The 13,677-nt window shown below is 40.6% G+C and overlaps 1 protein-coding gene across 13 annotated transcripts in view; it reads right to left on the bottom strand.

The window, feature by feature from the left end:
- larp4aa (La ribonucleoprotein 4Aa) overlaps positions 1-13,677 on the bottom strand; it is a 57,358-nt gene that overhangs the window by 38,519 nt on the left and 5,162 nt on the right. For all 13 annotated transcript variants that reach the window (XM_089004405.1, XM_089004422.1, XM_089004510.1 and 10 more), the window contains exon 3: positions 10,538-10,690. In XM_089004405.1, the coding sequence (XP_088860531.1) occupies positions 10,538-10,690 (153 nt within the window). The remainder of the gene's footprint in view (positions 1-10,537; positions 10,691-13,677) is intronic.

Below are 13,677 nucleotides of genomic sequence, written 5' to 3'. Positions count from 1 at the left end.
GAAAGCATGGCTAATTCACACCGATATCGCCATGCACCAACCTGGAAGTTCGGCGCTTATTGAGGATTTTAAAGCCAGCAACGGATGGTTCGAGAACATCTGAGGGCGAGGAGGAGGATATGGGTGCAGCATCAAGTGAGCTCATTAAGGCAATGTTGGCAAAGTGGAATGATGTGCAGGCTTTTACCGAACAGTTCCATACAGAAAAGACTGGCTATGACAATCATTAACATCTCTCATCTCATTTTCCGTACCGCTTATTCAGTGACGTGCGGTGAGGTTCATGGCTGGTGAGGCACTGACATCATCATAGTCAGATTTACAAACATATGAACTCTACAGAGTAGTTTATTCACCATTTGATTGGCAACAGTTAACATATTTTGTTTAAAATTTCATGTCAGCATTCTTTATATATACAAACTAGCATAGAAAAAAATAATTAAAACAACTTTTTATCGTGTTACCTTTACTTGTAAATGAAGTCCATGTGCCGCTCCTTCTGAAGAAAGGCATCGATAACTTCTTTGTAGAAGCCTTCCTTATCTTTCTTTAGTTTTAAAAGTCTCTCTGTCTCAACGGAGATCACTGCCAGTGAAGTAAGTCGTCCTTGATCAGTCCTGTTCCGACTGTATGTTTTCAGTGCTGAGAATGACAATCTCGTCTACATCTACAGCAACAAATGGGGCTGCACCGATCTCCTTTTTAATGTCATTTCTAATGACATCACCAACTGCTTCAATTAAATCGTTCTGTATTCTGTTTCACAGGCTAGAAAATACAGTGGATGTCCCAAAATGACTCGCTAGCCTGTCATCTTTCTCAGCGAAAGCATGTAATAGTTCAACATAGTTGCCACGATTAGCAGAGCCTTTACTTTCATCATTTCCACGAAATGCCAGCTGTTGTTTGGCAAGGAAGCAGGTGGCATTGATGAGATCTTTTAAAATCTCCCGGTTCTCTTTTATCTTAGCATTGTGGATGCTGATGTTGAGTCTTCGCTCATTTTTGATGAAGCTCCGTTGTAAATTTTTCAGGTCGCAATATCCCATTTGAGTCCATACATTGTCACAAGTTGAGAACAGAAGGCAAGAAAAGCAGAAAAGGCGGTTTCTTGCTGGACATCCACACAGCCAGCCTTTTCGTGTGTACCAGTCCGCATGAAAAGAGCGAGTATTGTGTCCCGTTGTCTGAAGCAAACCTTTTAGTTCCGTGTTGGTCTTCCTTTAATTATTACCTCCTGCTTCGATTGAAAGTCCAGTTTAGAAAATTCTTTCAATTTAGATATGTAATCCTCCATTCTGAAAGTGAGGCCAAGCAACACGAAAAAATGACTGCAGGGTTGCACTTTACTTGCTAACTGTTTACTGTAGCTTTCTGTCTCTAATTCTATTATTCTGCATCTGAATCACATGCGCCCCCTGTCATGAGGCGGGAGAACTGTTTGCCTCACCTACGCACAGCGATTTGATAAAAAGAAAACAAAATAAACACTGTAGTACAGTGTTTATAATGTACAATGACTCTACATTATATACACCAGCTAAACTGTAGAAATTTAGTTCATATACTAAACGTGTTTGAACGCTTTAATAGCGATATGCAGAAGGACAGCAATGCGGTCTGACTGCAGAGCAAGCCAGCACAGTCAGCATAGTGATTGCGCAATCCATGGTGAGGATCAGCCGGCTGGTGCCTCACTGCTCGTCTCTACTTAGTATTTGAACGGTAAATGTGAAAATTCAGCGATTTTGAAAAAAATCCTAAAACGGTGAAGTTAAATGGACAAGAACTTTAAAGTACAAATCACTAAATACATATAACTGTTTAATTTATTTTTTCATTTGATATTTCCATGACAGCTTTCCATGATGACAGGTGAGGCACTGCCTCACCTGCCTCCACTGACTGCACGTCACTGCGCTTATTCCTCATTAGGGTCGCGGGGGTTGCTGGAGCCTATCTCAGCTGTCTTCGGGCACGAGGCGGGGGACACTCTCACAGTCACTCTCACACTCACACCTAGGGACAATTTGGAATGGTCAATCTGCCTGCCATGCATGTTTTTGGAGTGTGGGAGGAAACCGGAGGACCCGGAGAAAACCCACGCGGGTCCGGGGAGAACATGCAAACATCCACACAGGGAGGCCGGACCGGGACGCGAACCAGCGACCTGTGCACTGTGAAGCCGGTGTGCTAACCACTCGACTACCGGGCCGCCCATATATATATATATATATATATATATATATATATATATATATATATATATATATATATATATATATATATATATATATATATATATATATATACAGTAAAGTCTCGTTATATCGATATCGGATATATCGATAGTCTCGGTTATATCGATACTATTTCTATGCACGCACGGAGAAAATTACATGCAAACAGGGTCGGATATATCGATAGTCCCGGTTATATCGATATTCTTTCGGACTCCCTTGAATATCGATATAACGAGACTTTACTGTATATATATATATATATATATATATATATATATATATATATATATATATATATATATATATATATATATATCAGTGGTGGGCCGTCAGAGCCAGCAAGGCCTTCTCTGCTAGCCTAACATAATCAGACATCATTATCATAATTGTAATAAAAGTCAAGTTTATTAAAAAAGTATTTTTTCTAAATATATATATATATATATATATATATATATATATATATATATATATATATATATATATATATATATATATATAATTATTCTACATACTGTTTTCTTGATGTTATATTATATCCATTTGGTTATGCTCCTTTCAGTGTTGTAGTTTTAGGTCAGAGTTTTTAATCCAATCAGAATTCATCTAGCTTGTGTCGCCAGACTGTATGAAATCTGACCGACGCCTTCAGAATCAACAGTGAGGGCGTCTGTGCGCTGTACATGTACAACGGGCACATGGAGTTGATATATAGTTGCGATAGCCAATCAGATCACGAGTTGGCACAGTAAGGCCAGCTAGAGGGCCTCGCGTTGAACATGACATGTACGCGTCCTGTGATTGGATACTCACTTTACCTCGGCCCTCAGCGGAGGCAGCGCTATGCAAATCAACCAGGCTACAACAGATCAGACCCGGAAACTTTAGCAGAAAAACCAAGTATATCTACTCGCTTTTTTAATGGCTGAAGGCTGAGGAAAAGTCGCTGTCGCATGTAGGTAAGCTATTCTCAAGAACAAATGAAAAAGATTTGTTTACTTTTATTTAACAAATAGTTTGTTTTGTGAACGTCTTCTTGTTTTTCTTATATTAAACTGACATTTTGTAATTTAGTGTAAAATCTTGTTAAAGATTGCATATTCTTGGTGGACTTAATAAAACTAGGTGGACAAATGATTTTAAATTTCCTTTTATTTTTAAGTGTTTGCAGTATCACGTATAGTGACAAGTTCTAATTGCTGATGCAGATTTATTGATATGTAATTGCTCCGGAAAATAGCCTGTGTTGTAGACGATTAAGGTGATGCCATGCCCAGTACTGCGTGCGTGTGATCTTCGGCAGAAGCACGACCGAACAGCGCGGCGTTACTTTCCATACCCTTGCTCATTGAATGCACACGTCGATCGCCTACTTGGAGCTTTTTGCTGATAATTTTACTATTATGGGACCGGAAAATGTGCGAGTTGACAGCTCGGGCGTGGCCTACGTTCGCGACACTTCATTTCATTGTCGTTCTGCAATTTCATTTCATTTCAACGAGTCACTGTCATCTCACCAGTGACATGATTACGACGAAAGTGCATCACTACGTCTTGTGCTCCAAATGTTTGCTTGTGCTCCAAGTGTTTGCTTTGCACGAGGTGATTGTTAGATGCGAGTGTGCCATTTTATTCGCCCCGCCCGCCTTCTTTTGTCGCGTTTTATTCCGCGTCCGTGGAATCATCGGACTCGAGCCTTTTGTTGTCATAAAATCTCTGCCAGCACCTACGGGACTCGAAGTGAATGCAGATGACATCGAGGAGCTTGTTGCTGACCATAATGAGGTCATCAACACAGAGAATTTGATTTGCCTTCAAGAGGACAAGCAGAAGCAGGCCATTCAACAGTTGATGTGCAGGCTTTTATTGAACAGTTCCATTCAGAAAAGGCTATAAGAATCATCAACATGATGAATGATAATGTGATGCCTCAGTTTCGTAAGACCTTACAAGTCAGAAAGCAACAGGTGTCAATTAAGAGCCATCAATGACCATCACAAATGTAAATAAAGTGACTTTATTATACAGTGCAGTGTATTTCTTTCATTACAATACAATAGCACATTGATTATACATGGGATAATGTAGGTTGTCTGTAGTTTTAAGACTTATTTAATTGAAAAGTATATTTTATGGAAACCCGGGAACGGATTATTCCCATTTTAATGGTTTCCTATGGATTTTTTTTTTTTTTTTTGAGATACACACTTTTCGCCTTACACATTCTGTCTGGGAACCGATTAAGTTCGTAAGTTGAGGTCTCACTGTGTACGTACGTAGGTAGGTAGGTAGGTAGGTAGATAGATAGATAGATAGATAGATAGATAGATAGATAGATAGATAGATAGATAGATAGATAGATAGATAGATAGATAGATAGATAGATAGATAGATAGATAGATAGATAGATAGATAGATAGATAGATAGACAGACAGACAGACAGACAGACAGACAGACAGACAGACAGACAGACAGACAGACAGACAGATAGACAGATAGATAGATAGATAGATAGATAGATAGATAGATAGATAGATAGATAGATAGATAGATAGATAGATAGATAGATAGATAGATAGATAGATAGATAGATATAGGGCCTAAACTACCAGTAAGACTAGTTTGCTGACGAAGTTTCTTGGATAAGAAGTGAAACGTCCGACACCTAAGTATAGATGATGGCTGAAGAAACCTTTTCATCGATGGACCACTCCTGTATGACTGAGAGCTTACACAGACGTATATATATATATATATATATATATATATATATATATATATATATATATATATATATATATATATATATATATACACACACACACACACCGTAAATTCCGGACTATAAGCCGCTACTTTTTTCCCAAACTTTCAACCCTGCGGCTTATTCAGTGATGCGGCCAATTTATGTAATTTTTCTCACGGCCGCCAGCGGCGCTCGAGTAGAAAAGTTAAGATTTAGACCTGTGGAATATATACGTCGAGGAAGACTGCATCTTCTTGTCTTGTGCATAAATTAAATTAGCGTGAACATACTCTTATCATGGATGTCATGATCTGGGTGGCGACCAACGGGTGCCGCTATCGGCCCCGATCAGTGGCGGACTGCCACATTCGGATTGGCGACCAACGGGTAGCGACGTCAGCCCTGCCTGCAGCCTCGCAGGTGCTGGTCGTTTTAATCAGTGACACTTAAAAGGACTTCCAGCACGACCATCCGGTGTCGGTTCATTGTTGCATGCTTTGTCTGCAATCGCATGCATTGTATGCTGTGCATGTATTTGTTTAACCTTGGCGGACTTTTAATCTTGGTTTTCTTTTGATACTTTGTATTTTTTCCGTTCAGATGATTTTGATGTTTTAGATTTTGTTCCTGCTGACTTTATTTTAATACAATTTGTCAAACACAACCTCCTGCTCCCTCCTGCCTGCTTTTTGGGATCCGCACCCGCCATCACCACCTTGCAAAACCGCGACAATGGATAAAAGCAATCGAACAGTCCGATAAAGAAGGAAACAGAGCTGCTGCACGTAAACTTGGCATGAACGAAACGATGGTGAGATGCTGGAAACGGCAGCGGGAGGAACTGGAGAAAGGTAAGAAGACGAAAAAAAGCTTTCCGGAGTAAATAAAAGCAGGTGGCCCAAACTGGAAAACCTTCTAGAAGACTGGGTGAACACACTAGAGCAGATGGCCCAGGTGTTTCGACTGTGCAGATCAGACTGAAAGCAAAAACAATCCTTTGAAAATTCCGGATTTCAAAGGAGGGCCGTCGTGGTCTCTTAGATTTATGAAACAAAAAAGTGTGTCCGTCTGGAGACGGACAACTCTCTGTCAGCAACTCCCTCCCGACTATGAGGAACAAGTCGAACATTTTCATTTGGATGAAAGTTATATTACTATTATTAAAACTTTGAAAACTCTCTTGGTGTACCGTCTTTCTTTGTAAAGATGTGTAACCCATGTATAATATGTATTTGCAACTGTATATTTTTGTAATGCATTTGTATTTATTTTAGACACTTATTCTGATATGTTTTGCACGGGAGAATGAAAAAGGAGGGGCGGAACAAACACGGGGTGACGGGTTTAAGTGGGGACCGGTAAAGGTGAGGGACAGACAAAAAAAGGTGAAGAAGGGGTAAAAAGTTGGTTAAAGAAAAACCCGCGGGGGAGGGTGTGAGAGAAGACGAGGCTCGACCAGACCCTGTGGATTTTTTTTGCACGTTGGCACGGAGAAGTTTTACCTGAACTCTCTGCGAAAGATTAAAGTTATCGCTGACTCTGCGATAGATGAGGCGAGGCGGCGACCAGCCACCTGTTTGTGGACGCGGCGGACAATAGTTGATATATATTTTTCCCTCCCTTACCTTTGGAAATGTACACTTTTTTTTCCTTGGATTACTTTCAACGGGACCCGGATTCTGCAGGCCTGCATCAAACCTTAAGTATAATTTTCCGTTCATTTTGCCGGCTGTGATTTTTAGACTGTGGACTTTAATGAAGGACATTTAGTTTCATTCGCAGGACTTAAAGTCGGGTTTGGGTTAATTTTGTGTTTATGTTACATGTTTTAATCAGAATCAGAATCATCTTTATTGCCAAGTATGTAGGACACACAAGGAATTTGTTTCCGGTAGAACACGCTGCACTAGTATCGTTGTCAAAAAAACTGCTAAGTGGCACTATACAGTTAATGTGGGCACATGCGGCTTATACACAGGTGCGGCTTGTGTATGTACAAAATCGGTTTTCCTCTTAAAATGTGGTGGGTGCGGCTTATAATCAGGTGAGCTCTATAGTCCGGTAATTACGGGATATATATATATATATATATATATATATATATATATATATATATATATATATATATATATATATATATATATATATATATATATATATTGCATATATAGTGCCTTGCAAAAGTATTCGGCCCCCGTTGAATCTTGCAACCTTTCGCCACATTTCAGGCTTCAAACAAAGATATTAAACTATTTTTTTGGTCAAGAATCAACAAGTGGGACACAATTGTGAAGTGGAACATTTATTGGATAATTTACACTTTTTTAACAAATAAAAAACTAAAAAGTGGGGCGTGCAATATTATTCGGCCCTCTTGCTTTAATACAGTGGTGTCCAAACTACGGCCCGCGGGCCAACTGCGACCCGCAGTCCATTTTTAATTGGCCCGCAAGAAATTTTATAAACAGAATGGAATATGGCCAGCACTTCAAATTTTGCCCGCACTTCTACGTTTTAACACCAGGGGGAGCTACTATTGATCAAGGCAGTTGCTCCACCAAAAAGGCCAATCCCAAAAGAAATTTAACCATTACTAAACATGGCAGAACCAAAGAAGCAATAGGTAGAAAGTGAGTGCAGAAAATTTCAGACACGGTGGGAGAGTGAATATTTCTTCAAAGAATTCAAGGGCAAGTGTGTCTGTTTGATCTGCACTGAAACTGTGGCAGTTATGAAAGAGTATAATGTATGACAAATCTACAGTGCAGATTTTGCTGCAGTAGTCATTTGTCATCATGGTGCACAATGCAACATTTGCATTGCTTGGTACAAGCCACTAAGCCCCTTTCATAAGTCTCACGTACAGTTTACAGTCACGGTTTAATGTAAATATACGTTTTGTAGCGTCACATATGTTGTTAGCTTCTTTTGAATCTTTCTTCTGGGCTGAGGTTCTGTGCATCTATTTTCAAAATGAAATGCAAACGCGTGACCTTATAACGCTTGCGAAAGTCCGGAAGAAAGAAGCAGGCTTCTGATTGGCTGCCGTGCCGAGTATGCAAATTTCAACTGCAGGTAGCCTATGTCTGTGTGCTTGGCGACGGTACACGTGTATTGTTTGCGCGTGAAGGCGAGGGCGTCAGTGGAGAGTTTGTAGAGCGCGCGGTCAGCACAAACCATCCATGATTTTGCGGAATTTAACACAAGTAGGTATTATTGAGCTTGAATATTTCGTTGTGTAATGTTTTGAATGTTGAAAGTGATTCCATTTTTCAATAAATGTTGATTTCTTTAACTTTGCCCCTTTGATGGAAACTTATTAAAAAGAGACGCAATCTTGGTAAATCACAGTGCATGTTATTTTAATCTATTTCCATTTCCTCCTCCAAGTATCTGTGAAATAGTATGTAAACGCCATATCTTGCATATTCCTTGAGACAAATTTAATAACTCATCAGGGATATTTTTCACATTTGAAAGACAGTTAATAAATTGGGTTGTAGTGTACTTACCGTGCTATGAGGTTTGTACACACTACATTTAAACAACAACCGGCACCATTTTTTTTGCTTCCCACTGACATCAGAAAAACGTTTTATAGCATGTAAAATACCCAAAACAGGCAGGCTGATATTTTTAGTTAAATGAAAAACACCAATAAAAATGACTCCAAAATGGCCAGTGTCAGAAGGTCCCACCCCCTTGTTCGTGACGTCACGCCAAGATGTCTTGCCTTGCTCGAAAATCAAAACAATGGCTTCAGATTCGGAGAAGATGCTTTCTCTTTACTCATCCAGTTATGAATATGATTCAAATAGTTCTGAAGACGAAAGCATAAATGTTTGCAATTGGTTAAAGGAGTCCTCCCATATCAATTCGAGCCGTCAATTACAGCAATGTAGCACCCAGAAAATGCAGAAGATGGCGCCCAAGCTCCATTGGAAATGGGCTGATTTGTCAGCTGGGAATTTGTGTCAGCGAATATCAAATAGTTGTCTTGGTGCAACACACAACGATTCACCATCGTGTTATTTATGTGTTTTCCTTCTAATTTCGCCATCAACATGGATCAACACGAAGTTTTCAGACTAAACAAAGTACCGCATGCATGTGTGTCGCTTTCTTGGTCAGGGGCGGTCCAAACGTGACGTCACAAGGGGATCGTCGTCAACTCGAAAACAAGACTTCATGAATATTCAGCGCAAGTTTTAAAACGTAAACTATAGCTATATGCTGTGGAATCTTTGTAAAATACGCTCAGTCGAAGTCATTTGGAGTGATTTTACAAATTATGGACATAACTTGTACGGAGGCGTCGGTTGTCCTTTAATGCTTTAGGTTTAGTATTTCCGGCCCAAATACTCCCTCCAAATGCTCCTGGCCCCTCTGTCAAATCTTAGAACCCAATGCGGCCCGCGAGTCAAAAAGTTTGCCCCCCCCCCCTGCTTTAATACTTTGTAGCGCCACCTTTTGCTCCAATTACAGCTGCAATTAGCTTGGGGTAACATACATATTTACACTATTTGTGACTTTACAACAGTTGGAAAAGGTTAAAAATGTGTTACTATTAGATCAGAGCTTTGTCAAAAAAAGAAAGGTGAGTTTGTGCGGGCACAAAGGCTTAAAGGACAACCACCGTCTCCGGACAAGTTCTGTCCATAATTTGTGAAATGGCTTCAAATGACTTCTACTGAGCGTATTTTACAAATATTCCACCGCATATATCTATATTTTACGTTTTAAGACTTGCGCTGAATATTCAGGAAGTCTTGTTTTTGAGTTGGTGACGAGTCCTCACGTTACGTCATGAAAGGATTCCCCCCCTGACCGACAAAAAGACACATTGTAGCAGTCCTTCATCACGTCAATGTATTTTGCTGTACTGTTTGTCTGAAAACCTTGATGTTGCACCCAAAAGCCGCCAGAAGAGGGCATCCAAGCTCCATGGAAGGAATTTATCAGCCTCTGGAAACGGCTGATTCATGCCTCACGGGAGCTGGTCGCCATTTTTGGGTGCGACATTCGCCCCCGCCCATTTGCCTCAAAATGACACGGAAAAAAATCTTTAATCGATTATAAACTTGTATGCTTTCCTCTTCAAAACTATTTGAATCATATTCATAACTGGATGTGTAACAAGAAAGCATATTCTCCGAATCTGAAGCCATTGTTCAGAATCTGAAGTCATTTTTCAGCAATGCAAGACGTCTTGGCGTGACGTCACGAACTGGGGGCGGGACTTTCTGAAAATGCCCAATTCGCGGCTCAATTTTTTTGCAGATTTTGAACACTAAGTCATTTTTATTGGTGTTTTGCATTTGAATAAAAATATCATACTGCGTGTTTTGGGTATTTTAGATGCTATAAAACGTTTTTCTGATGTCAGTTAAGAAACAGAAAAGTGACGTCGGTTGTCCTTTAAAGGACAACCGACGCCAGTCTAAGTCATTTGAAGTGATTTTACAAATTATGGACGCAACTTGTCCGGGTGTCGGTTGTCCTTTAATCTCGATTGAGGGGTGTTTGTGGTACGGCATGACAAACCTGCAGTCCCTGCGGTCCCCGCAGCGGGGAAAGCCAATAGTGGAGGGTCCATTCCGTTTACTGCAATCTCAGCTGTTGCTGTGCTGCTTTCATCCGGGTTGGTGAATCCCACCGCATGCAGCTTGCAAACGGCAGGCGACGGCTCGCTGTAACCTGAGAAGCGTGCGTCACATTCAGTCAAGTGACTAACTGACACCTTCACAACATTTTCAACCCCATCGTGTCCGCCGAGTCTCCGCAAAAGGTCCAAACGTTGAAATCCAGCAAGGTTGGAAATGATCACTTGTATTTGATAATTGGAAAGAGCCCTGAACTCAAGCTCCTATATAGCCATATAGACTAGTCGTCAAAAAGTAGAAGGATGAGCTAAAAAAAAGAAACCTGGCTATCTATTAGCTATTTATTAGTCATCCATTAGCTAGCTGGCTATCTATTAGCTGTCTAGCTGATGGCTATCTGGCTATATACAGTAAAGTCTCGTTATATCGATATCGGATATATCGATAGTCCCGGTTATATTGATATTATTTCTATGCACGCACGGAGAAAATTACATGCAAACAGGGTCGGATATATCGATAGTCCCGGTTATATCGATATTTTTTCGGACTCCCTTGAATATCGATATAACGAGACTTTACTGTATTAGCTATTTATTAGTTATCCATTAGCTAGCTGGCTAGCTGGCTGCCGCTGCTCATCCAGAGAAGAACTTCATCCTGTGAATTTAGAGTGACCTTGAGAGTTTTGAAAGGCGCTTATAAATGAAATGTATTACATTATTATTATGCCTATGACTTCTCACCTTAATCGTTAACTCATTCACTGAGAGAGATTCACTGTGAGAGAAGAGGATGCACAAAACCGGGATAGATGGAGGACATTGATTCGCTGTGGCGAAGAAGAAATTGTCACTCGAATTCCAGGACCCACAGAATATTGAGTTTTAGGACGACATAAACATTCAATGCGGCGTAAGAAAACTTAGACTATCTTCTTTCATCAGAAAAAAAGTTAATTCCAAAATTATATTGTCTGGTCTTATATGGTCTGGAGTTATATAAGCTTGAAATGAGGGCGGCTGTCCAAAATACAATGCAATAGATACATATTGGTTTCTATGGCGCTTTAACAATAGCTGAGCGCTAACGTAGAAAAACGTAAAATGCTGCCCCCTTGTGGGAGGGAAAAAAACATCACCAGAGGCCATGGTCAGCGCTTTATCGGCATCCAAAACCCAAACAAATTCGAGAATAGAGCTCTACGTCATATTTTTACTTCCTGAAGAAATTTGTGAATGGCAGTGAAAGAGTTAACTAAATGAGGAAAGCAAATTAAGGGGTAAGGCGGTTTCTGTGAAGCTCACTGATAGGATGGTTTCATATACACATCCTTAAACATCTTAATTTCTACTCTTTCGTACTTGTTTAGTCGCCCGGTAGTCAAGTGGTTAGCACACCGGCTTCACAGTGCAGAGGACGCCGGTTCGCGTGCCGGTACGGCCTCCCTGTGTGGAGTTTGCATGTTATCCCCGGGCCCGTGTGGGTTTTCTCCAGGTCCTCCGGTTTCCTCCCACATTCCAAAAACATGCATGGCAGGCAGATTGAAGACTCCAAATTGTCCCTAGGTTTGAGTGTGAGAGTGACTGTTGTTTGTCCGTGTGTGCCCTGCGATTGGCTGGCAACCAATTCAGGGTGTCCCCCGCCTTGTACCCGAAGACAGCTGGGATTGGCTCCAGCACCCCCGCGACCCTAATGAGGAATAAGCGGTACGGAAAATGGATGGATGTATTTGTTTAGTTTAGTCTAAGTTGTTACTTTACGTATTTGAAGTTTAGTGTGAACCATTACTTTCAACATTCTTAGTTCAGTCTGATTGTGAACTTTCACCTTTGCATCTGTAGCCAATGGGGTCTTTTGAAATTATGTCATCCACGCCGTATAACTACCTCGGGTGAGGGAGGGGCTCGCCCTCTCGCCGCACTCCCTTAATGGAGTAATGGTAATAATAATGATAATAATAATAATAATCTTATTCTTCTTTTCCTTTCGGCTTTTCCCTTCAAGGGGTCGCCACAGCAAATCAGTGTCCTCCATCTTTAGAGGTTTGATCCGCATGTTTGTTTTGGCCAAGCTTTTACGTCGGACGCCCTTCCTGACACAACCCTCGGTATTTATCCGGGCTTGGGACCAGCACAATAATAATACATTTCATTTCGAAGCGTCTTTCAAAACTCTCAAGGTCACTTTACAGTCAGTCACAGGATGAGTTTTTCTGTGGGTGAGCAGCGGCAGCTATACGCACCAGCGTTCACTCAACCCGGAAGTAACACAAATAGAATAGTAAGACAAATAGACAGCTAGCTAGCAAGCCAATAGATAGCTAACAGCTATCCAGCTCGATAGCTAGCCAGCCAGATAGCTAGCTATTGTACGGTATTACAGAAAAGACAGAGAATGGACTCAGCACAATATCTTAGTAATGTCTACATAAACAAAAGTGAAAAGAACAAAAAAACAAAGAAAACAAATATGACAACACAAACACAATCATATATGTAATATAAAACATGTAAACAACATGTAAAATTAAACCTTTCTTCTTCGTCTTTAAAGTTCCCAACGTGTCTCTACCCTGTCCGGAAGATTAAAGAATCTTTGTTTTCTACTTTGGTTCCTGATAGATTTTTACACTCAAACAAGTGATTACTCTTCAATCACAAAGTTGGATCTATCACTCACAGTGTTTTTGTGGGGGAGGCATCGGCTCATGGTAGACTGTATCTCAAACCCAGAGGTTTGGGGTGTGAGCCTTGCAACCATGTCAACGTGTTCTTAGAGGACAACCGACCTCTCCGGACAAGTTGTGTCCATAATTTGTAAAATGTCTTCAAATGACTTCTACTGAGCGTATTTTACAAAGATTCCACCACATATAGCAATATTTTACATTTTAAGACTGGCGCTGAATATTACGGAAGTCTTGTTTTTGAGTTGGTGACGAGTCCGTACGTTACTTCACTGAAGGAATGCCCCTGACCGAAAAAAGGACACATTGTCGCAGTCCTTCCATCACGTCAATGCATTTTGCTGTATTTTGGTCTGAAAACGTCACGTAGTACCACAAACTGCCTCAAAATG

This window comes from Hippocampus bargibanti, linkage group LG01, assembly GCF_051943395.1.
Source record: "Hippocampus bargibanti isolate YZ-2025 linkage group LG01, ASM5194339v1, whole genome shotgun sequence".
NCBI classification, from domain to species: Eukaryota; Metazoa; Chordata; class Actinopteri; order Syngnathiformes; family Syngnathidae; genus Hippocampus; species Hippocampus bargibanti.
The sequence above is the reverse complement of the archived record's forward strand: the minus strand, read 5'-3'. Positions and strand labels throughout refer to the sequence as shown.